The sequence below is a fragment of the Microcaecilia unicolor genome, chromosome 3 (genome assembly GCF_901765095.1).
Source record: "Microcaecilia unicolor chromosome 3, aMicUni1.1, whole genome shotgun sequence".
Taxonomy (NCBI): domain Eukaryota; kingdom Metazoa; phylum Chordata; class Amphibia; order Gymnophiona; family Siphonopidae; genus Microcaecilia; species Microcaecilia unicolor.
The window spans coordinates 164,376,906-164,403,110 of NC_044033.1; the positions used below are offsets into that span (position 1 = coordinate 164,376,906).

Consider the following 26,205-nt stretch of genomic DNA (forward strand, 5'->3'; position numbering starts at 1 on the left):
TATTTCAAACTACGCGGTATACGAAGCCAGGACATAACACTTAGATTAGAACAGAATATTAGGAGAACAGAATATTTGGAATTATTAGGAAAGAAACAGAAAATAAATCAAAGAATATCATAATGCCTCTATGTCACCCATGGTGAGACTGCATCTTGAACACTGTGTATAATTCTGGTCACCATATCAAAGGAGGACAACCAAAATGATTAATGGAATGGATGGACTCTCATATGAGGCATGGCTAAAGAGGTTAGGGCTATTCAGCTCGGAGAAGAGACAGCTCAGGAAAGATACGATAGAGGTCTATAAAATCCTGTTGGAACAGATAAACACGAATCAATTGTTACTCTTACAAATGGTATAAAAACTAGGGAACACTCCATGAACTTATGTAGTAGCAAATTTTAAACAAATAGGAGAAAATATTTTTTCACTCAAAGTATAGTTAAGCTCTGGAACTCATTGCCGGAGAAAGTGGTAAAAGCAGTTAGTGTAGATGGGTTGAAAAAATATTTGGACAAATTCCTGGAGGAAAAGTCCATAAACTGCTATTAAGGTAGACCTGGAGAAGCTACTGCTTATTCCTGGGGTTAAGTAACATGGAATCTTGCTGCTTTTTGGGACTCTGTCAGGTTCTTGTAACCTGGATTGACCATTGTTGGAAGCAGGGTACTGGGATAGATGGACCCTTAGTGTGACCACGTAGGGCTATTCTTATGTAATTCTTTATGTTCCACAAACTTGTAAAAAGGTGGTTATTTGTGAAATATTTAAATGGGGGCTCTTAATCCATTATTCTTCTTTATGATGTTTTATTTTTTATTTTATTATTATAATTGGCATGTATTGTTTTTGCTGTTATTTCACTTTTTTGTAAACCACCCAGAGCCAACTGGTTGAGGTGATATATTAAATCAAACTATGTTATGGTCTACATAAGCCCACGAGGTATTTGCAAGCCCAACCCCTTATGACTCTAAGGTTGGACAGAAATGAAATTGTGATTTGTTTTTGTCCACTTACTTTCTGAAAGATCAGCGGTACCCTGGTGCCCGGCACTTTTTTCTGATCCTGTTCCAACAAAATTTGTAGTGAAACCCCAAAGAGACCGGATTCTGCATAAAGCAAAAGACAATTAAAAGTCACTCCCCATGTATATCTGTTTGTCTGCCCTAATTAGATTGTAAGCTCTGTCGAGCAGAGACTGTCTCTTCATGTCCAGTGTACAGTGCTACATACGTCTAGTAGCGCTATAGAAATGATAAGTAGTAGTAGTAGTGGAGGAGCAGCCTAGTGGTTAGAGCACCAGTCTTGACATCCAGGGATGCCTGGTTCAAATCCCACTGCTGCTCCTTGCGACCTTGGGCAAGTCAATTAACCCTCCATTGCCTCTGGTACAAAACTAGATTGTGAGCCTTCTAGGGACAGGGAAATACATAGTGTACCTGAATATAACTCACCTAGAGCTACTACTGAAAAAGGTGTGAGCAAAATCCAAATAAATAATAAAATAAATAAACCACCACTTACCTTAGCAGACTGCACAGGATAAAGAAATTCTTAAACCAACCCATTTTAACTTTATGGGGTTGTGGGGATGGGTCATTAGTTTTTCATCAAAACTAGAAGTGCTTGTTTTGACACTCATCACATGACATTCTTTTGGTATTGCAATAACATAAGCCATTCAGTGGTTACAGATCCACCTGGAATGGTACACGTGCAGGGTGGGTGACTACACAGTTCCATGTCCAGAGAGATAAGATGAGCTTTTCTTGCCTTCACCCCCACTGCAGGCAAGGAGAAGTGGACCTGATTTCCCTAATGAGCTTTTCTACGAAAGTTTGACTACATCTTTGTGCATGCTATACCAGGTAAAAAAACACAAATGCAGCCAACTCAGTTTATCCACCTGAATGTGACGCTATATGATCATCCCACAAGACAGACGAGTAGTTTTACATCCTGCAAAAAGTACAAGTCCAAAAATCCAGACTCCCTTCAAGCATACATTTGAAGAACCAGAGAAATAGTTGTGACATAAGAAAATCGTTTACCTTGAAAACTCAGTGCACATAGACTTCTATAGTTTGGTAGTATCCAGACCCCTTTCTGGTTGCTATTGAACTCTAAGCTCCTTTATGTCTAATCCTGACCTAACAGCCTGCGAGAAAAACAGGTTTCTGTATGTTTTTCCTTTTTTTTGAACCACACTATTAAATAATTTTGTTCACTTTTAAACTGTGGTCTGGCTGTGCTTGTAAAAGCTCCTTGCCCTAAGCCCAATCACACTGTCATAGTCAACAAGTACAAAGCTATCGACGGCAGATGATTAAAATTCTTACATGATGCCAGATTCCATATTAAGAGTTACAACTCAACAAACATGTCTTCTGGAAAACACAATGGAATCATGAACTCGGTTTGGTTTTTGGCAGTAGCCAAAAAAGCAAATAGCATGCTAAAACGTTTTTGGGAAAGAAACAGAAAACAAAACAGGTAAATAATAAATTGCCTCTATATTAATCCATAGTGAAACCAGACCTTGAGGAGTTTGTGTACGTTCTGGTCACAACATTTTATAACACTAGAAAAGGTAGAGAGAACCACCACAAAAAAGATGGAAGGGTTGGAAGGGCCTGCTTACAAGAAACAACAGATTGGAGCTTTTATTTTTATTTATTTTTGTTACATTTGTACCCCACGCTTTCCCACTCATGGCAGGCTCAATGCGGCTTACATGGGGCAATGGAGGGTTAAGTGACTTGCCCAGAGTCACAAGGAGACGAGTCAGCTTGGAGACGAGTAGGTCCTGCTGGGTCTACCAAGCTGACTTGTTGGAGACAGGCTACTGGGCTCAAAGATATAACAGTCTGTCTCAGCAAAGGCTCATTTTAATTTCTTTTTTATTTATTTATTTATTTATTTATTTATTTATTTATACTCCACTTATACCTAAGTGGTTTACAAATAAAAACAATCTAAGCAAACACAGCAGAGACAATGGACGGCTTATTGATTCAAAATCTTTAATGACAAATCTTCAAACAACTCGACATGGGCCATATTTCCACTCTAGGGCCTGCATCAAGAGAATGGTAAACTTCTTACGTAATCTATGGTTATATGAAACACAGAACCACTACACAGGTAAAAGGCAAACCAACAGTGGTCTAATATCAGAACAACATGGAACAGTTGTGGCTAATCATACATCACCCTAGAACTGAAACACAGCCCATGTTGAGTCGTTTGAAGATTTATCATTAAAGGTTTTGAAGCTGTCCCAGAGTGGAGTAGCCTGGTGGTTAGTGCAGCAGACTTTGATCCTGGGGAACTGGGTTCGATTCCCACTGCAGCTCCTTGTGACTTTGGGCAAGTCACTTAACCCTCCATTGCTCCAGATACAAATAAGTATCTGTATATATTATGTAAACCACTTTGAATGTAGTTACAAAGAAGGCGGTATATCAATTCCCATCTTCACTGTTTTTGCTTGGATTGGATTTATTTGTGGAGTACTGTTTTTGGTGTATGTTACAAATAAAAACATATATAAATGCAACACAAAACCACTCATGGGATAAGAGGCAATGTTATGTTGTGGATTAGGAATTGATTATTGGATGCAAAACAGAAGGTAGGGTTAAATGGCCATTTTCCCCATTATTGATGTTTTATATTTTTTATATATACTTTATAGATATCCATATATTTTATGTTTTACAATTTCATGCTTCTAACTTTATATGTTTGTTATTTATCATAGCTCCTGACGCAGCCCTATCGTTGGGCGAAACACGGCCTGTGTCGGGCATTTGTTTCATGTACGGTATCTTTAATAAAGTCTTTTTGGATATTATACTGATCTGCTGGCTTGTTTTCCACGTTGGATTTTGCAGATCGGTTGCCTTGTTGTTTTCTGGGACCCCCAAATGCAACGTGATGCATATTAGGAAGAAAAATCCAAGCTACCTGATACTAGGGTCCACCTTGGGACTCAGCACCTAAGAAAAAGATCTATGTGTCACTGTAGACTATACGCCAACAAAGCAAATAGGATGCTATGATTTATTAGGAAAGGGATGGTAAATAAGACCAAGAATACTCTAATGCCTCTGTTATCGCTCCATGCAACGACCTCACCTTGAGTATTGGGTTCAGTTCTGGTCAGCGTATCTCAAAAACGATATAGCGGAATTCGAAAAGATGCAAAGAAGAGCGACCAAAATAATAAAAGGATGGAATTCCTTTCATGTGCTGAAAACGCACTTCTTTGTCGAGGCTTGTTTAGAAGAATGATAAGCATTTTTGTAAGAGAGCATATGGCTCAGGGGTATGCTTACTAAGGCACATTAGCGTTTTTAACGCGCCTGTAAATTTAAGGTGTGTTAAACACTAACGTGCCTACACATTTCTATGGGCACGTTAGCGTTTAACGCACTTATGCGCATTAAAAACGCTAACGCACCCATAGCACCGCTTAGTAAACCTAACCCTCAGCGATTTAGCTCTGAGTATTGCCAAGAGAATCTTTGAGGTTAGTAAGTTGATGTTATATATTATCATTTTATTATATGTGTTTGATTTACCTGCTTTGGTTGAAAGCGGGATATAAATGTGGGGAAAAAAAGGTTAAAGAGGTTAGGGCTCTTCAGTTTGAAAAAGACAGCTGAGGGGAGATATTACTGAGGTCCTGAGTGGTGTAGAATGGGTAAAAGTGAATTAATTTTTTATTCTTTCAAAAAGTACAAAAAGACTAGGAGACACTAAATGAAGTTACATGGAAATACTTTTCAAACAATTAGGAGGAAATATTGTTTCAACTCGATGAATAGTTAAGCTCTGGAATTCATTGCCAGAGACTGTGGTAACAACGGTAGCATATCTGGGTTTAAAAAAGGCTTGGACAAGTTCCTGGAGGAAAAGTACATAGTCTGCTATTGAGATAGACATGGGGAAGCCACTGCTTGCCCTGGGTTTGGTAGCATGGAATGTTGCTACTATTTGGGTTTCTGCCAGGTATTTGTGACCTGGATTGGCCACTGTTGGAAACAGGGTACTAGAGTAGGTGAACCATTGGTATGACCCAGTATGGCTATTCGTATATTCTTATAATATGCAATAATACAAACTTTCAGATACAGTGCCTAAAATCATAATATCTTCAAACATCAACCCTAGGCTTGTAAGAGTTTTTAGTGCCTTTTTAAATTGTTGCAAAGTTGAGCACCCAGGAACTTTATTCTACAACAAAGGCCCAGCTATAGAAACAGCAGTGGTCATAATTTCTGCGAAGTGTATACCAACCAGTGATGGAATGGAAAGATATCCTGCATTTTCAGGTCTCAAGGAGAGGCTCTCTCTTTTCTTTTCTTTCCTTAGTACTATTTTAGCTGCAATACTTTCTAATACTTGCAATTAAGGATGTGAAAACCTAGAAAAAAATGGCATTTTGGTAAAATACCATTTTTGTTTTTCATTCCCCAGCCCTCCTTTCCCCAGTTTTTCAAAAATTTCTACTTCTGACCTCAAGGAAAAAATACTCTAAAAATAAAAATTCAATTTTTCTCCTGAAATTTCCAGCCTTTCACATTTCTACTTGCAGTTTGTTGAGGAGATTTTTGGTTAAACTCATATAAAGAGCTTTAGTCTAAGTGAAAGATCATCTTCTAACTAACCTAGCTTGGCCCTCACAGATCAGCCTGATTTTTTTTTATTAAAAAAAAATATATCTAGCAACAAGATTAAGAGCTGAATCTACAATAGTTCTGAAACTCTTGTGTCTTTTAGTGATGTGTCTAAATAAAAATATAATGGGATGTTACTGAGTAATTTTATTTTTCTACAAGCTACATGGTATGTTGATGTTATTTTTCATTTAATAAAGATGAAGCTAGCTTCAGCCAAAAGAACTACTACTTTCAATTGCTGGAAGGGGGTGTTCCAACTATCTATGCTATACTCTTAGAAACAGAGCAATTCTACTCTATTACATAGATCAAAAGCACAAAACAGGCTACAGTCTTTAAATATGCAAAGTAACAACATCTCTGCAATATGTTATTCTTGTATGCTGTCTGTGACCGCTACACAAATAGAATAAAATCAGGTGTTAGACTTGTTCTCATTAACGGGGAACGTTATCAACATGGGATACCATTAAGATGTTTATTTTAGATCTAACTCTTGCTGTTTTAGCACAGGTCAATTTTATGCAGCAAGTCCTAGGGGTCCTTTTACTAAGGTGCGCTAATGGATTTACCCCCTAATTCTATATATATATATATATATATATATATATATGGCACTCAAAATTGCATGAGCAAATTTCGGTGTGTACCCAAGTTGCACGCACATTTAACGGTTAATGAGCCAATCTGAACCAAGAATTGGGCACAATCAATTATTGGTGCTAACTGGTACTAATTGAACTTTACAAGCACATGTTTATAGTCACTATTCTATAAAGAGGCGTTCCTGAAATTTGGGCACAATGTTACACAATAAGGCAAATCCCCACCTAATTTAGGCACGAGAATTACATCAGGATTCACTTGGTGTAAATCCTTGTGCCTAAGATTCGGCACAGATCCCGGAACCAAACGTCATTCTATTAACAGCACCCAATTAAGAGTGACATTTATAGAATAACAGTTGGCGCTATTTTTTTTCAGCGCCATATACAGAATCTAGCCCTTAGGTTATGTATACCTATGGGCTGCACAGGACTTAACGCATGCACTAATCCATCAGAACACTTTAGTAAAAGGACCCTGTGACAAAACAGTGAGTGGGTTTTAAGACGGTAACTTATTTCTTCAAGTGTATTTCTCTAGTATGGCCAGCAGGTGGTGCAAGTTTATGTTTAAAGCTGTTGTTCTAGGCTCCGCTTGACCCAGGAGCTCAAATTCATCTAGAATGTACTGGCTCTTGCCCCAGTCTTAGCCAGGGAGAAAAAAAAAAAAAAAAAAAGAGAAGGAGCTCTTTGCTAAGGCCCTGTGAAAAGTTATATTTGATAACATGTGAGCAGCTATATGTCCTTATCTCCCCTGGGAATATTTAGATAGTGTTATAATTGATCCATATTTCAATTACTTGTTACTGTTTGCTGATTGCACCTTTGCAATTTACTGTTCTAATTTTAATTTTACTTGACAATAAACACTATTAGTTTATTGCCTCTGCTTGCTTGGACTGATTAAAAATCCTGGTGGTTTGTGTGTTGGGTCTGTACGTGCTTTCTAGGAACTGTGGGAGCACTGGGAGTTTGGCCCCAGTAATCTAGAAATCACTGGGGATAATTTGAGAGTGGGAGACTCACACAGAGGAGGTTGTGGACCCAGTCGGTGAGAGGAGGGTGCTAGTGTAGAGCACATGTGGCAAGTGCAGGCGGACCTGAACTGTGCTGGGGATAGACCCTCGAAGTGGCCACGAGATAGCCCTGGCGGGTGGGCTATGCGCTTTGTAACAGACCCTCTAGTAACCTAAGGGGCCCTTTTACTAAGCTGCGGTAAAAAAGGGACCTGTGCTAGCAGCGGGGGCCATTTTTGCCACTCGCTGAGGTCCTTTTTACCATAGCAGGTAAAAAGGCCAAAAAAGGCATGCCCATGCAGTAAGATTGCTATTACCGCATGGCCATATGGGCAGGGGAGCACTTATTGCCACCCACTGAGGTGGCGGTAAGGGTTCTCATGCTAACCTGGTACACGTAGCGCTGCTTGATTACCGCCAGATAAGCTAAAGAGACAAAAGTTTATCTTTCAGTGTAACTATAAAAAGCCATTTTCGCTTGCAGAAAAAACATTTTCCAAATTTCCTTGGAAAGTATGCACACACACACTGTATGTGTGTAAGTTTATATGAGCAGAGTGGGGGTGTTCCTGGCAGTGGGGCTGGGGTGGGGTTAACATGTATTTAATTATTTGGATTTTGCTCACACCTGGAGGGTTCACAATGTAAGTTTGTACCTGAGGCAATGGAGGGTTACGTGACTTGCTGAATATTACAAGGAGCAGCAGTGGGATTTGAACTGGCCACCTCTGGATGTCAAGACCAGTACTCTAACCACTAAATCACTCTTCTACTTTATGCATGCACTTCATAAAACATACACCTACAGTAAGCCAGAAATGAGTATGTATTCTACAGTAATTGTAAATGTATGCATGTCTTTCCCTGAAAGGATAAATTATATGCATACTTACTACATACCTCGGGTGGGCTGTTTTTACAATTACCCTCCCTATGTACACAGTCCTAAAATATGCTCCAATAGCTACTTATAGGGGCCTGCTGTTTTGTAAAAAAAAGCTACAGGAAATGTTCACAATGGTGCACATTCCAGCATCTTTCATTTGTATAAGGAGGGCCGAATAATCAATACAATCGATTGTCCCATGCAGGTTTCAACATTTTCCTTTGTTCCATTGTTTATACTGTGCTGATTAAACATGCACCAGACTTTGGCAACTACAGTGGACTTGGGAGCTAGTGCTATACTGCTTGACTGTTATTAATTAATAACTTGCATTTAGTTCACACCTTTTCAGACTACACACCATTCTGCACCTGGACTAGCTTTCTACACATAAGGAACTGGTCTAAGTTAGTATATCTTGTTCAACTGTACAAAGAACTTGAGTTTAGCCACCCATGTATTTATCCCAACTAAGTACCACCTATCTAATCCCCATCTATACATCTGAACTTGGCCCTTCGGCGATATGGTAAGCTGTATTGTAGAAAATCACTAGCAATATCCATGTTATTTGAATGTTCTGTGTGCTTATTAGATGCTTCATTAGTATTATGCTGATATTGTATTATAATCTTTATTATTTGAATTTCAGTGCTGTTAAATGTGTATATTTTTGATACTGTTTCATGATAGTCTTATTACCAGGTTTCGATTTGGTGTTTTTAAGTTTACCTCATTTATTGTATTTATGTTTATTCTTGGTTATTTTACTATTGCTGTACTGTTAACAAAATTTAAGTTTTGTTAAACTGTACTTGCTGTACACCGCCTTTGATGAGTCTCTTCGTAAAGGTGGTTAATAAATCCCAATCAATTTAATTAAATTAATAATTTTGGGCAATTACATTCAGGTACACATTCTATGGAACTTTGGAAGGCTAAGTGCTTTGAAAATATGCCCTAGGTATTTCCCTGTCCTGGGTGGTCTTACATTCTACGGGGTCCTTTTACTATCCTATATAATAATTCTCACCTCCAACATTCTATTGGTCTTGCTGCCTGTGTTCGTGACTTTTTTGAAGTTGGTCTGCTAGGCTCTGTAGTACAGGTTGACGTCACACGCAGCACTGACCAAACTCACGATAGCAGAATGATGCCCTGCCCTTGCCACCATGCCCCCCAAGGTCGCCGCTGCCACTCACCCCTCCACCCCCCACCACCCCAAGGTCGCCCCTCTACCCCCCCCCAGGATCACCACCATTCCCCCCCTACACCCCCCTTCCCGAGGTCGCCGCAGCCACTGATTCACCCCCCTCCCCGAGTTCCCCGCTGCACCCCCCTCCGTCCGCCACCCGGCCGGGCCCCCTGCATCGAAATCACAGTCTCACCTCCGTGAAAGCAGCGCTGCAGGCAGCAGAACGCCTCCCTTTGGCCCTCCTTCCCTCCTTGCGTCCCGCCCTTGCAGAAGTTGTGTCAGAGGAGGGCGGGACACAGGGAGGGAAGGAGGCCCGAAGGGAGGCGTTCTGCTGCCTGCACCGCTGCTTTCATGGAGGTGAGACTGCGATTTCAATGTAGAGGGCAGACGGTCGATGACGGAGGGCGGGAGGGGGTCCTGAGAGCAGAGAGGGGGGGAGAGGGGAGGGGTCCTGAGACCTGAGAGGGGGAGGGGGGAGAGGGGAGGGAGTAGGGGTCCTGAGACCAGAGAGGGGAGGGAGGGGGAGAGTAGGAGAGGGAGGGGGACCTGAGACCAGAGAGGGAGGGGGAAAGGGGTCCTGAGACCAGAGGGGGGAGGGAGAGAGGGGGTCCTAAAACCAGAGAGGGAGAAGGGGTATCTCTGTCACGCACACTCTGTCTCTCATACACACTCTCTCTCTCTGTCACAGTCAGTGTCTCTCTCTCACTCTCACACACTGTCTCTCACACACTCTATGTCTCACACTGTATCACATTCACTCTCTGTGTGTCACACAGTCGCTCTCACACACTCTCTCAGTTTCATACACTCTCTTGGTCTCACAGAGAGTCTGTGTATCGCACACATACTCTCTCACACTCTCTCTGTCTCACACACACTGTATCTGTGTGAAACACACTTTCTCTCTCTCACACTCACTGTCTCAGATACGCAGTCACACACACTCATTCTCACCCAGTCTCACTCTGTCACACTCGCACATTCACACACTCTCTCTCTCTCTCTCTCTCTCACACAGGCACTCTCACACACACTCTCTCAAACATACACACTCCGAGGAAAAGCTTGCTAGCGCCCGTTTCATTTGTGTCAGAAACGGGCCTTTTTTACTAGTTTTATTGATAAACTAGGATTTATTTACTGCCTTTTTGAAGGAATTCACTCAAGGCAGTGTATAGTAAGAATACATCAAACATGAGCAATAGGCAATTACAGCAGTAAAAATATTCAAACAACAATACAAAGTATGACATAATGTATTACTTACAACGTCAAGACAATATGTAATAGAACATTTTAATCGATAGTGAAGTTGTGTTAACAAATTAGTGTGTGCTGAGTGTCATGCAGCCCATAGGTATACAAGTTGCACGGCATTTAGTATGCTCTAATTGTCAGCAGACACTGAGGGCTAGATTCTGTAAAATGGGCTTCTTAGCATTTAGTGTGCGCTAAGGACTAGATTCTACATATGGTACCAAAAAAAATCAATGCCAAATAAAAATGCTGTTCTATAAGCAGTGCTTAAAGTAGGCACAGTTTGTAGAATATTGCTTCCGCCTGGGAATCACGCCTAACTTTAGGCGCGGCCATTTGCACCAACCGAAACATGGTGTGGTGCAATGTACATGCCTAAATTAGGCGTGTATCCCCATTATTCTATAACACCACGAGTAAATTTTAGGAACGCCCCTGTTACTCCCATAACCAGTCCATTTCCACACCCCCTTTTTCAATTCGCGTGGTATGGATCTCAAGCCTAAATTTACAAGCATAAATGCAAATTAAATCTAATTAGTGCCAATAATTGCTTGTTAAAAAGTTGCTAATTAACCCAATTTTTGGCAACTTTTATATAATTAGGAAGTAAATACGTTAGTGCACTTTAGTGAAAGAACCCCTTTGTTTGTACCGGAGACAATGGAGGGTTAAGTGACTTGTCTGAGATCACAATAAGAAGCATCAGCAGGATTTGATCCCTGAATTCCTTGGTTGTTAGCCTGCTGCTCTAATCAAACTTATGCCAAAAGCCAGCAACATGCACAAGTTAAAGGAAGCTAGCCTAGCCTAGCTGTAAGAAAGGAGATCGATTTCTAGCTGTGTCATGTTCTTAAACTGCACTCAGTTGCAAGAATGTGTACTCAGGATGTGCATAGGCAAAACATCTTTTGTTCATCTAAGGAAATGATTATTTTGCATTTGAATTACCTTTGACTTTGGCTTTCAAAGCCTTCTGATGCTTGAGCTCCACCCCGAGCACATCATACAAAGCTGCCAGTTCAATCAGTGCCAGGTAACAGACCTTCTTCATGTCCTGAGGAGCCAGATTGCCAATTTTTGTGGTACCTGTTTTGTCCTTTGGCACTCTGTAGTTCTAAGAAAAGTGAAATAACAATTGAAAACCAGGCAACAACTGAAAACAAAATCTTATTTCATCAGACATCTTTATAAACTAGGCCTCCATTTACTACAGTGTTATTTAAACAAACTTCTGTTAATGTAGAATGAGCTAATTGGATTATGATCAAGGGTGTAATTTTACAGCGCCCAAATAATCATGCAAGCCAAATTTATTTTTTTATTTTTATTACATTTGTACCCAGTGCTTTCCCACTCATGGAAGGCTCAATGCGGCTTACATGGGGCAATGGAGGGTTAAGTGACTTGCCCAGAGTCACAAGGAGCTGCCTGTGCCTGAAGTGGGAATCCAACTCAGTTCCTCAGGACCAAAGTCCACCATCCTAACCACTAGGCCACTCCTCCACTGTTGCTACTATTTGAGATTCTACATGGAATGTTGCTATTCCACTAGCAACATTCCATGTAGAAGTCGGCCCTTGCAGATCACCAATGTGGCCGCGCAGGCTTCTACATGGAATGTTGCTAGTGGAATAGCAACATTCCATGTAGAATCTCCAATAGTAGCAACATTCCATGTAGAATCTCCAATAGTATCTATTTTATTTTTGTTACATTTGTACCCTGCGCTTTCCCACTCATGGCAGGCTCAATGCGGCTTACATGGGGCAATGGAGGGTTAAGTGACTTGCCCAGAGTCACAAGGAGCTGCCTGTGCCTGAAGTGGGAATCCAACTCAGTTCCTCAGGACCAAAGTCCACCATCCTAACCACTAGGCCACTCCTCCACTCCATATACTATGCAAATTCAATATAAATGTTATTATTTACCCATCCTAAAGAAAACTTTTGCTAAATGATTTCATCAGTGCCACATATGGACTTTTTTTTATATCCTTAGTTATATTAAGCAAGGAATTTCTCATGCGTTGCCAGTGAGGAACTTTACATAGTAAAAATACTAAAAATGTTCCTTCTTATGGTGGCACAAAAAAAAAAAAAATTAACGAGGCTCTGTAGTCTGAATTGGAGGTACTGCTGGCTTTATTCTTCCAGGGGAACCTTCAATACCTAGTGAGTCAGTGGACACAATGACTCTATTCGCCAGCCCTGATGGTGGGCTATAAAATGCAAGAAAGCTCCCCCTCAGTTACCCCCCTCCCATAAATAGCAAGAGGGTTTTTTTTTTGTTTTTTTTTTTATTTATACTTTATTATAATTTCAAATTTATACAACTTATCCAAGAAGTATACAAAAACAATAAAAAACAAAACCCAAATCATTATTTTGAGACAAATAAAAAAAAAAAAAAAACTTTGTCTCATTTAAGGTAATAAATCATACATTTTCAACCCCCATATGGGAAATACATAAATGGAACCAAGATATATATTTAACATAGTTACCAATTAAAGTAATTAACAATCAGAACATCACAAACTCGAGTGATATTCTCAGCCTATCTTACAGCGACCGTATGAGCACCTAAACTTTCACAATTACATTCTGAACTTCCTTGGAACAGACAAATTCCTCAAATTGTTTTGGATCAAAGAACTGATAATTATTCTGTTGGTAGACAAACCGACATACACAAGGAAATTTAAGAGTAAAAGTTACCCCAATATTTAAAGCCCTTTGACGCAATGCCAAAAAGGCCTTGCGTCTACTTTGGGTCTCTCTTGCGAGATCCGGAAAAATTCTAACTTTAGATCCAAAAAACAATGAGTCTAAATGTTTGAAAAATAATTTTAAGACCACTTCTCTGTCCATCTCAAGTGCAAATGTTACCACTGCTGTTGTCCTTTGGGTAACCACCTCTAAGGAAGACTCTAAAAAGGACGTCAAGTTCATTCCTCCATCCACAACAGCCTGATTACTTCCAGATTTAGGTGTTAAAGTCTGAAGGTAAATTACCCTTGTTATGGGTGGCAGAGACTCACCCGGCATCCCTAGGACTTCCATCAAATACTTTTTAACCATATCAATAGCCGAAATAATAGGAGATCTGGGGAAGTTGATAAGCCGCAAATTAAGCCGTCGCTGTTGATTCTCTAGATATTCCATTTTCCGTTTAGTAAAATTACTATCCTTAATTGTAGCTTTATTCAGTTTCTCCAGTCTCTGAAATTTTTCTTCAAATTCTTGAGTCATAGACAACTGGTGGGCATTAATCTGCTCTTGGACTGACAGAGCTTCAGCTAATAGCTTAATTTCTCCTACATTTTTAACCAAAACAGCTTGTAGTGAAGAGTGCATTGAAAAAGTTAGGTCCCATAGTGACTCCATTGTCACAACGGCTGGTTTTGCAACTACTACACTCAAATCAGGAAGGGGGGCATTGGTTATCTGTTTCAGACCATCGCTCAACGCAGAGGAAAAATTTTTAAATCTCTGTCCTACCAGATAACCCTCGCTTCCATCGTGTTCGGTTGGGCTCCCTTCCTTGTGGGTCCTCTCCACTTCGGGCATGGGAACCGCCAAGGCACAACCCTCTCGCTCATTTCCTGGTTGAGTAGGTGCCGTACGGACGTCGGGGCTGAGAGAAGCCCCGTCTGCGCTGCTGACCGAGTCGATTGAAGCCGGTCTGATAGCAGGAGATGAAGTCATCCGAGGTCCCAGCATTACTCCGAAATTCTCCAGCTTCGTCTGCCTCGAGAGGGGGATTTTGGCGGGGGTAACAGGAGCCTCCCTCACCTTCCCTCTCCGCTTCCCCATATCTTGGGTATTCAGACGCCTCTCGGGATTCTCTGCTGGAGCGTTTCCTGGTAAGTCTGGGGTAACGTCTCACATCAGCGCCATCTTGGTTGCTCAGCAAGAGGGTTTTGTTCAGTCCCCAACTTAACCCACAGGGTCTGCAGGGCCAATGGGGGTAGGAGCAATCCCCACTCTTTCCTGCCTCAGGGGCCCTTTTACTAAGCAGCGGTAAGCCCACTGCAGGCTTACCATACACCAATCTGGAGCTACCGCCGGTGGTAGTTTCAACCCCCAGCACGCGGCATTTCTGGTGCTAACAGAAATGTTCCAAAAATATTTCCACAGGGGGTTACCTGGTGGAGTGGCCTAGTGGTTAGAGCACCAGTCTTGCAATCCAGAGGTGGCCGGTTCAAATCCCACTGCTGCTCCTTGTGATCTTGGGCAAGTCACTTAACCCTCCATTGTCTCAGGTACAAACTTAGATTGTGAGCCCTCCTGGGACAAAGAAATATGCAGTGTACCTGAATGTAACTCACCTTGAGCTACTACTGAAAAAGGTGTGAGCAAAATCTAAATAAATAAATAAATCGGGCAGTGCTATACACTATCCACCACTTCAATGGTAGTATTACTGCTAGGGTTCAGTGGTGTCATTCTGAGGAAGACAACTGCAAGGGCAGAAGCCAGTGGGGATTCCTCCTGCCCCACTATGCCCCCGGATCACTGGGCGGTGAGTCAAAAAGGTGCTGGGAACCTTTCTAACATTTTAGCATAGCATCAGGGCTGGGTAGGGGGAACTTCTAGAGCAGGGGGTCCAGAGGCCTCCAGTTAGGGCCAGAGGACCCTTTAATTACTATATGCCACTGTTACTTAAAGGGTGCTGTGGGGTTTTGTTGTTTTTTGCTATTTTGGTTTTGGTTTTTCAGAACTTGAAAAATTAAATTATAGCTCTTCAGCTGTGGTCATTTTTTCTGCGAAAATGGGCCTCTTTAATACACTTATTTTCACTTTTTTTTTTTGCATGAATGAGCTCTTTTGCATGATTTGCATCACAACAGCTCATTAAGGCAAAATTTTAACTTTTGTGCACAGTGGGCTTCATGCGAAAGTTAACTACTCTTAGGTCACTTTGCAAGAGTGCACTTTGCACAACAGTGCGCAGAAAAATCACTGCATTTTGGCACTTTTGTGCACCAGGCATTTTGCACTAATTTTCACACAAACTGCACTTAAAGTCACTTCAGTACATAGGGCCCATAGTACGAGCATGATTTCTGAAAGGTTCTCTTTAATCTTGTACACTGGACAAAGTAGCTTTCTAGTATCCCACTTGTGCAGAAATATAAATATTTGCTATCACCAAATAAATGAATTAGAAAGGACCTACACTTTTCATGGAAATTATATTAAGTGTTTAAAGAAAAGTGGTAGGTTGAAGGGGGAGGAAGTGACATCACCCTCTAGTATGGCTGCTTAGCTCCCTTGCTCCCACTCGGCCTCTTTAATATCTTTTATAATCCTGTGCATCGACCTGGTTAGAGGCTGGAATTTACAACCTTTTGATTCTTTGTACACCAGCCATGGCTCAAAAATCTAAATTGAAAGAAGTGACTAAGCTTACAGCTCATCTTGTGAGTCAAAGAGGCTTGTATCATGTGTCTCGGGAGCATGAGTCAGTCCTGGAGATGGAATCTGAAGCTTCAGAAGTTAAGCAGTTCAGGGGTGATAAACTTTACTCCGTTCTTCGAGATCTTGAGATCTTATGACCGTTTTATATGTTTGTTTTATTATATTGTGCATGTTTTATGTAATCCACTTTGGGTCAAAAGCAGAATATAAATGAGATGATCTGAGACAGGAGGTTCAGGATACTCGAACCAAGATACTGGAGAAAATGGGTGAGATTCATAGTGATCTTAAAGATTTGGAAATGCGGATGGAAGAACACATTAAAGATTTTAATGGTAACACATGCCCAGGTTGTGGGTCTCACTACTAGGTTGGAGGAAGTGATATATAAAAATAGATGGCTTGTTCTCCAAAAACTTCACCAATTGCTATCACTTCTGTTTTTTGAACATTCAGGACCAACTAAAAGAGCGAGACTGCAGATAACCAATAGCCCTGTCTGAGTGTCAATAGCAACCCCCCCCCCCCTCCAAAAAAAAAAAAACTCTGAATGACGTCTACAAAGACCCTGCAAAGTACACTTAATGCCTTCAAAAGATGACACAGAGGTAAAAGGAAAGATATCCAATAGAACTGGCGACAATAAGAAGCCTTGTGGTACCTTCTCAATTCAGAAACCTGATCGCTAATCCACACTCCCTGCGTTCTATGTTCCAAAAAAAAAAAAAAAAAAGAGAACCAATTAAGAACGACTCCAGACACTCCACATTCCTTAAGTCTATTGATCAATATGCCAAGGCTAACCATATCAATCTTGGTCAATAGATCTAACATAACCAAAAAAATAGAAATAAGAATGATCCAACCCTTGTCTCAGAATATCAACAAAAGATAGCAGTAGGGATTCTGTACTATCAGGCTCATTTTCGAAAGAGAAGGACGCCCATCTTTCGCCACAAATCGGAAGATGGGCGTCCTTCTCACAGGGTCGCCCAAATCGGTATAATCGAAAGCTGATTTTGGGCATCCCCAACTGCTTTCCATCGCAGGGACAACCAAAGTTTACGGGAGCGTGTCGGAGGCTTAGCAAAGGCGGGACTTGAGCGTACCTAACACATGGACGTCCTCGACCCATAATGGAAAAAAAAAGGGCGTCACTGACGAGCACTTGGACAACTTTACCTGGTCGTGTTTTTCTTATGACCAAGGAACAAAAAGGTGCCCAAACTGACCAGATCACCACCGGAGATAATCGGGGATGACCTCCCCTTACTCCCCCAGTGGTCACTAACCCCCTTCCCACCCTCAAAAAAAAATCTTTCAAAATATTTTGTGCCAGCCTCTAATGTCATTCTCAGGTCCATCACAGCAGTATACAGGGTCCCTGGAGCAGTTTTAGTGGGTGCAGTGCACTTCAGGCAGGCGGACCCAGGCCCATCCCCCCCCTACCTGTACACTTGTGGTGGTAAATGTGAGCCCTCCAAAACCCACCACAAACCCACATCTAGGTGCCCCCCCTTCACCTGAAAGGGCTATGGTAGTGGTCTACAGTTGTGGGTAGTGGGTTTTGGGGGGCTCAGCATACAAGGTAAGGGAGCTATGTACATGGGAGCAATTTCTGAAGTCCACTGTGGTGCCCCCTAGGGTGCCCGGTTGGTGTTCTGGCATGTCAGGGGGACCAGTGCACTAGAAATGCTGGCTCCTCCCATGACCAAAGAGCTTGAATTTGGTTGTTTCTGAAATGGGCATCCTTGATTTACATTATCAGCAAAAATTGGAAACGACCAAGTCTAGGAATGACCATCTCTAAGGACGACCAAAATGTCAAGATTTGGGTGTCCCTGACCGTATTATCGAAACGAAAGATGGATGTCCATCTTGTTTCAATAATACGGGTTTCCCCGCCCCTCCAACGGGATGTTTTGCGAGGACGCCCTCAGCAAAACTTGGGCGTCCCTTTCGATTATGCCCCTCCACGTGTTCTATGAAATCCGTACTGAAACGGATCCAGAATTCTAGCTTCCTCCAAATACCTCTCTAGTTGTTTCAACACTAATTTCTCAAGAATTCTCGCCATCATAGGTAAGCATGAAACTGGTCTAAAATTACTCTAAAAACTGATCTCACTGAAGAGTTCTGCTGAAGGAAATAAAGCTGCTCCCCACATAGTGACATTACAACCAATCACATATTTGGGAATTGCTCAATGTCACTTGACCATCACTGGCTGTTTTGTGTTTCTGGCATGGGAGATGAAAAGAACGTTTGGGTTGAAGAGTAAATACAGTGCCATATGTGGTTGTGACATCAAAATTTACAGGACCTAAATCAATTGAGAATAGAACCACTAATGTGATAAAATGAAACTGCATTACGCACAGGCAATAGAGAATCGTCCTCTCTGCTTTTTAACACTTTGCCTTTTGTGGTGTCTCGCAGAATTGCTGCCTGCTCTGCAAATGAAATCTCCAAATTGATATCAGTTTCAGGAGCAGAGACATCCCCAGTAGGGCTGCTGGTCTCCAGGTCACCACAACTTAGATTCTGGCCTGCAAAGAGAGAAAATTAAGTTATCACCATCCTGAGCCAACATTTAACATTAATTTTTGCATAAAGGTAACTTCTGGAAATGAAAACAATTCAGTATTTCGACTCGCTAAAAAAAATGCAATTGACCACAAATACATTCATGTCATTGGACTTCCTAAGGCCACACAGATCTTTCCTGAGCACCCAAAAAATATAAGGGTGAATATTCAGCATGATTTTCACTGGGTGGTGGGAGTCCCACCCACCCACCCAGTTAAATCATGCTAAGTGAGTTAGGCACGGATATTCAGACCATTGCGGTAGTCCGCTGGTGAAGTGAAGGTAGAGCTGCTGAGCATTATCTGGGCACTGCCAATATTCAGTGCTAGTGGCAATATAAAAGGCTGTCCTAAGTTGCCCAGATACTGTGTCTATCCAGGAACTGGTGCCAATGGTTACAAGTGGCCAGGCAACTTTCACTGGCTGCGGAGGTCCTAGATATTCAGCACCAGTATCTGATTTGTCCTGGCACTGAATTTCCTGTCCCAAATCTGCCCCCAGTGGTCAGCATGGGCTATTACCCAGATAAAATTCAACTTCTTGGACAACACAATGGCTGAACCTATGTATAACCTAATATTCATTTCTCAAAATAGTAATGCTGCAACATTACTAGAACTGCTAATAGAAACCAGCAGAGTGCTATCCACTAGCATCAGGAAGGCAATTTTCAAATTCATTTTTTTGTGAGCAAAACAGCACCATATCCATATTAATGAGCATTAGTAAAAGTGTCCATCTTTATACATAGGGGAAATACTTATCATTAAATGTAACTACATGTAAATGGAAAGGAGTAGCTGCCTAATGGTTAGAGCAGCAGGCTGAAAAGCACAGAAACCAGGGGTTCCAATTCTACCACTTTTCCTGGTGACCTTCGGCAAGTCACTTCCCCCTTTACTGCTTCAGGTTCAAAGCCAGCTTTGTAAGCCCTCTTCCAACAAGGAGACACTACACATGAACATAATTCACCTGCAGCTATCAGTGAGAAAGGCGCAAGATAACGCCAAATAAGTACCACTAACATTTGCTTGTTGCAAGGTGCTCTCAGAGGCATTTGTACTTTCAAAATTCAAACATATGTGCACCCAGAAAATGTGTGCCCCAAAGAGTGGGTATAAACAAACGCACAGCTTTACTGAGGTACTTTTCAAAGCAGACGTCTGCCAAATTCACCAAGTTACTCAACGTGTAATTAAAATCTGGAATTCATTGCCAGAGAATGTGGTAAAGGTTGTTAGCTTAGCAGGGTTTAAAAAGGTCTGGACAGCTCAAGTCCATAGACAATGATTAAATTGACTTGGGGAAAATCCACTGCTTATTTCTGGGATAAGCAGTATAAAATGTATTGAATGTTTTCGGGATCTTGCCATATATTTGTGACCTGGATTGGCCACTGTTGGAAGCAGGATGCTGGGCTTGATGGACCTCTGGTCTGTCCCAGTGTGGCAATACTTATGTACAAAGTCTACACAGATGAAGTATGTTTATACTTTTTACTTGTGCCTGTAATTATCAAATCAGTCTCCAAAAAGATAACATTGTATAGAGTGTCTAGGCAGCAAAGGGACATTTAGGTCTACATATGTAAAGCTAGGACAGTATTTTACAAAAGGTTCAACAATGGCCATATCTGTTACAAAATATGTACAGCCTTGCTAAATATAAATGCATAAACACTGTTAATTACTGAAGAGATGGCTATGTTGAAAATCATTTCTATAGCACTACTAGACGTATGTAGTGCTGTACACTGAACATGTAAGAGAGAGTCCCTGCTCGACAGAGCTTACAATCAACGCGAGCACACAAGCCCATTAGCGCCATTTTTGCGTACGCACTTACCAACGTGGGATGGTCAATGGGGTTACCGCCATAAACTGCAAGCGTGCCAGGCACTTGCACACATGACATGTAAATTTAGTCAATCTCATGTAACTAGGGTCATTTCGCGTTCCTCGTGGATGATCAAAAACTAGCGCCTCATGAACACAGATGCTGAACGGCGTTATGCCAAAAAACAGCACCACCTTAGAGTGGCAAACACCTGGGTAAGTTATTCTGCATGTTACACACAAGTGGAAGCACCACCCTGACCCATACAAGTTAAGCGGGTATTTGCAGAATAGCGTTTAGGCATCATGCTGGCATATACACATATCTATGCTAGTATTCTAAACACTTGTGCATGTAAATGTTTGCATATATACAATTGCCCCGAACTTCTGTACTTTTACCTTGGCTAAAATAAGGGTGCATCTAGGCCAAGACTGGGAGAATACGAACGAGACTTAAAGCAGGTGGAAATGTACAGAAAGAAAAACAGCCCCATACCTGCAGCCAAATCTAGTTTCCCATGAAGACAATTTCACTGTGGGCCTGCAAGCCCCCCAACCCCCTCCCTCAGACTGTTTGAAAACTGCCCTACACCCCTACTTGCAACAAACAGGACAGCACAGAGACTGAAAATACTCCGTGTTCTGCTTGCTCTGCATGTGTTATACTCTACAGAGCTAATTCCTCGAAAAGGACTTACAGGCCTTCTGTATCAGTACCATTGTAACATAGTAGATGACAGCAGAGAAAGGCCTGCAAGGTCCATCCAGTCTGCCCAACAAGATAAACTCATATGTGCTACCTTTTGTGTATACCTGACCTTGATCAGTATCTAAATCTCACAAAAGAGCAATCTTGGATATCAAGAAATGAAAAATTGAAAATATAGCAATATCAGATATCCTTAGATAATCCTGAAATGTGTTTATTCATTAGGAGGAAAACCTCAAATTTAAAAGGGAACACTCCTTCGTTAGATAACCAACATAAGGGAGGACGCTTTAATCATCACAGGTAAAAAACCTCCTACTTTTAATAAACGGTAACTGCTCAATGTTTTCAAAAACCGTTTCTACATCTCGTTAAACAACAGATCACTTATCTTTTTATCTTTTAAGATTTGCAGTGAGAAATACCATCCATGGTCCTCCCGTGTTTAACGAGATGTAGAAACGGTTCATATTTATGAATATATTTTTTGAAAACATTAAGCAGTTGCCGTTTATTAAAAGTAGGAGGTTTTTTTTACCTGTGATGATTAAAGGGTCCTCCCTTATGTTAGTTATCTAACGAAGGAGTGTTCCCTTTTAAATTTGAGGTTTTCCTCTTGATCAGTATCTGCCATCCTCACGGCACAGACCGTAGAAGTCTGCCCAGCACTAGCCCCGCCTCCCAACCACCAGCCCCCCCCCCCCCCCCAGCTCTGCCACCCAATCTCCGCTAAACTTCTGAGGATCCCTTCCTTCTGAACAGGATTCCTTTATGTTTATCCCACGTATTTTTGAATTCTGTTACAGTTTTCATCTCCACAGAAGCACTGAAGTGGTTAAAACGGCAGCAGCTGCTTCAGGACAGCGACACATTGCTCACAGTAAGGCAGTCAGTCTCCTGTTCTGCTTACAAGGCATTGATCTCACTGTTGCCCAACATGATGGGCTGCCACATTCAGTGTTATCTTTGCCATGGAAATGATGGTCACAAACAGCTGTACTTGATATTACTCAGATAACATGGACAAGTCTTTAGGAGTTCATGGGATGGTCTGTTTTCAGCCTTCTCACCCATCTAAACTGCAGGACACACTAATTCTGCTGTAGCACCAGGCTCCCTTTCCTTCCTGATTGCTAAAAGCAGCATTTCTGTAGCTCAGACATCCTCTTCCATGACAAGAAATCTGCTGACACACACGGTTTAGCAGACTGCATTTGCACTTTATCTGGGCAGGAATCCTTTTCTTTGTATTTTGTTGCTTCTCTGTTCATATTGTCTTTGTGCCTTGGTTTGAAATTATGGCAACCTACCCAACAGCCAATTTTCACAATCAGCCGTACCTAGCAAGGCAATGTCTGGAAAGAAAAAGAAAAAAAAGCTGTACTTTAAGGCTCTACTTTAATCCTTCATTTTCCACCATGGTTTCTCCCTCATAGACTTTCGCTTGGTTCCAACACTCTCAGTTTGGAAGGTACTTGCAAGATCCCTTCATTAAGCATTCCTTTTCCGTCAACTAGGGTGTTGGGGCTTATTATAAGCTGCATTTAATTAAGCAGAGGAAGCCTTACTTGATGGGATCAGCTACTTGATTAGCTATGGTTTTCAGTGGCTCGGATTACTGGAATGCTCTACATGCCGGACTCCCAGTTTAGCAATGGAATGAGGAACTAGTAGGAGCGATGACATTATTGAAGTAAACATTATTAAAAGCAGAGGTTAAAGCCAGGTGGGAAAGTCATAACATGTTAAGCACAAACAAGTATAAGTTCAATTAATAGCCCAGTATGTTTCAGTGCTATTGTCTGACTAACTTTCCATGAATCTGGATAATCAATTTTAACCTCCTATGACAGAAGACCTGAGAATCCAAACCAGAGTAAATTAAAAGTCAGAAAGCATGTGTCAAAACATGTAGGGGTACTGATTGCACTGCTACTCGTACTGGACATACTGCGACATTTCCACCTGGATCTGACCTCTGCTTTTAATACGGTTTAATTTCATTTAACTGTTGGGGTTTTTCTGTTGTTGTTTCTACTAGGTAGCTCTTTGTTCCACCACTTTTCTTTTCTTTTGCTCACACCACCTGGTACAGTTGGCATTGCCACTCTGTATTGGACTCCCAGTTTAGACGATAAATAAAATACTGTAGCCACTAGGATTGCAGCTGGCCTTCGAAGATCTACTAGTGCCTGGCATATCAGCTGCACTAGTTTGGCCCCCAGTCAATGAGCAACTCACATTCAAACTTCTTGTCTTGGCATTTTGTGTTTTAAGAACAAGCAGGCCATTTTATGTTAAGGACAAACCCATGCCCATCATGTCAGCACTTCTTATTAAAGACTATCCAGCTTATTTTCGAAAGAGAAAGACGCCCATATTTCGACCCAAATCGGGAGATGGGCGCCTTTCTCCCGTGAGCGCCCAAATCGGTATAATCGAAAGCCGATTTTGGGCGCCTCCAACTGCAGTCTGTCGCGGGAACGGACAAAGTTGACGGGGGCGTGTCAGAGGCGTGGTGAAGGCGGGACTGGGGTGTGTTTATCGGCCCGAGGAGAGATGGGCGCGCTCGGACGATAATAGAAAAAAAGAAGGGCGCCAGAAGCAAGAATTTGGGTCACTTTTTCTGGACCCTTTTTTTCATGAACAAATCCCCCAAAAGTGCCCCAACTGCCCAGATGACCACAGGAGGGAATCGGGGATGACCACCCCTGACTCCCCCAGTGGTCACTAACCCCCTCCCACCAAAAAAAAAGAACTTTAAAAACTTTTTTTTCCAGCCTGTATGCCAGCCTCAAATGTCATACCCAGCTCCATCACAGCAGTATGCAGGTCCCTGGAGCAGTTGTTAGTGGGTGCAGTAGACTTCAGGCAGGTGGATCCAGGCCCATCCCCCCCTACCTGTTACACTTGTGCTGCTAAATGGGAGTGCTCCAAACCGCCCCCAAAACCCACTGTACCCACATATAGGTGCCCCCCTTCAGCCTTAGTGTAGAGTTGTGGGGAGTGGGTTTTGGGAGGGATTTGGGGGGCTCAGCACCCAAGGTAAGGGAGCTATGGACTTGGGAGGTATTTTAAATTTTTTTTAATTGTTACAAGTGCCCCCTAGGGTGCCCGGTTGGTGTCCTGGCATGTGAGGGGGACCAGTGCACTACGAATCCTGGCCCCTCCCACGACCAAATGCCTTGGATTTGTTCATTTTTGAGCTAGGCGCCTTCGGTTTCCATTATCGCTGAAAACCGATACCGCCCAGCTCAAATCCGCCCAAATCCGATGCATTTGCCTGGCACAAACCGTATTATCGAAACAAAAGATGGACGCCCATCTTTTTCGAAAATACAGTCTGGCTCGCCCCTTCGCGGACCCGTCCTCGGAGATAGACGCCCATGGAGATGGGCATTTGCGTTCGATTATGCCCCTCGATGTCACCTCAGACTATTACCCATGCTTGAGTGAAAGCAAGTACCTTTTTCAATGGATATCAGACTAGAAACACATTTTCCCCTGGATTCTATAAATTACTTCCAGAGAGGGAGAGATCCTCATTGGTAAGAATTTGCTGGGAAATTGATTTTAAACTCAGGGAAAGGTAGACTAAGAACTAAATAGGAAACCTCAGGGACTTTATTTTAAGTTACTCACTTAACAAATGAGTTTAAGGAATAGTTTTTCTTAACATACAGGTAATAAATAGAAATAAAACAAGACAAAGAAAAGAACATAAGATAATACCCTTTTTTGTTGAACTAACTTAATACATTTTTTATGAGCCTTCAAAGGGGCATAGAACTCCTAGAACTCGGGGAATGGGTCCAATCTCTGGAGGCAGCCCTACAGGGACATAATAGAGAAGTCCCACCTCCAGTCTGGCAACCTCTGTACTGCCATGGAGGAGAATGGTCTTCTGAAGGGAGAACATCACTGTGGAGAGCAGGAGTAATCCCTTAGCCAGGCCCTGCCCTCCAGGGGATGAAATATCCTCTTACACTGAGGATGTATCTCCAGGGGGGGAAGGGTTAGGACAGACGATATAGTCAGAGATTCTATCATTAGGAATGTAGACAGCTGGGTGGATAGCTGGTGGATGTGAGGATCACTTGGTCACTTTCCTGCCTGGTGTGAAGGTGGTGGACCTCACACGGCACCTAGATAAGATTTTAGACAGTACTGGGGAGGAGCCTACTGTCTTGGGACATACGGGTGGGAGGTTCTGGAAGCCAAATTTAGGCTCTTAGGTAGAAAGCTCAAATCAGGAACCTCCAAGGTAGAACTTTCAGAAGAGCCCCCGTTCCACAGGAAGGACTCAAGAGTCAAGCAGAGCTTCGGAGTCTCAATGCATGGATGAGGCAATGGTGCAGGTAGGAGGGTTTTAGATTATAAGGAACTGGGCAACATTCTGGGGAAAGGGGAGTCTATTCTGGAAAGATGGGCTCCACATTAACCAGGGTGGAACCAGGCATAAACATTTAAAAAGGAGATAGAGCAGCTTTTAAACTGGAAACTTGGGAAGGCCGACAGTTGATCAAAAGTGCATAGTTCGGAACAAGGCATCTTTAAAAGATATCACCAAAACATGGAATATGGGGTATCCAGAATAGTAAGATTGCAATAGAGACCATAACAGACCAGGTGTCTTTAAATAAAGAGCAAACAGATTTTCAGGACTGCAAATTATCACTGCCAACTGCTCATCAATTTGTAAATAGGAACAACAAACATTATTTGAAATGTCTGTATGCAAATGCCAGAAGCCTAAGAAATAAGATGGGAGATGTGGCGAAATAGTGGGGTTTCCAGGTTGTGAATTATAAGACTATTTTGTGACTAGTTTGGCCAGCAAAGTGATGCATGTCTTATGTTAAAGCTGTTACAGAGAAATGACTGTGGCCAGCTACTTTTAGAAAATGTTAGGAGCTGAAATTCAGTCTAGAAATACTGGATTTTTCTCCAGTCTCAGTTTGGAAGTAGAGAGAGGAAGTCCTTTTTTC

General features: G+C 42.0%; 1 protein-coding gene across 1 annotated transcript in view; it reads right to left on the bottom strand.

Annotated features, from left to right (window-relative positions):
• LOC115464300 (rho GTPase-activating protein 18-like) overlaps positions 1 to 26,205 on the bottom strand; it is a 118,027-nt gene that overhangs the window by 55,639 nt on the left and 36,183 nt on the right. The window contains exons 5-7 of the mRNA XM_030194691.1: positions 18,461 to 18,630; positions 11,607 to 11,772; positions 1,027 to 1,118 (exon numbers count right to left, since the gene is read on the bottom strand). Coding sequence (XP_030050551.1) covers positions 1,027 to 1,118; positions 11,607 to 11,772; positions 18,461 to 18,630 — 428 coding nt within the window. The remainder of the gene's footprint in view (positions 1 to 1,026; positions 1,119 to 11,606; positions 11,773 to 18,460; positions 18,631 to 26,205) is intronic.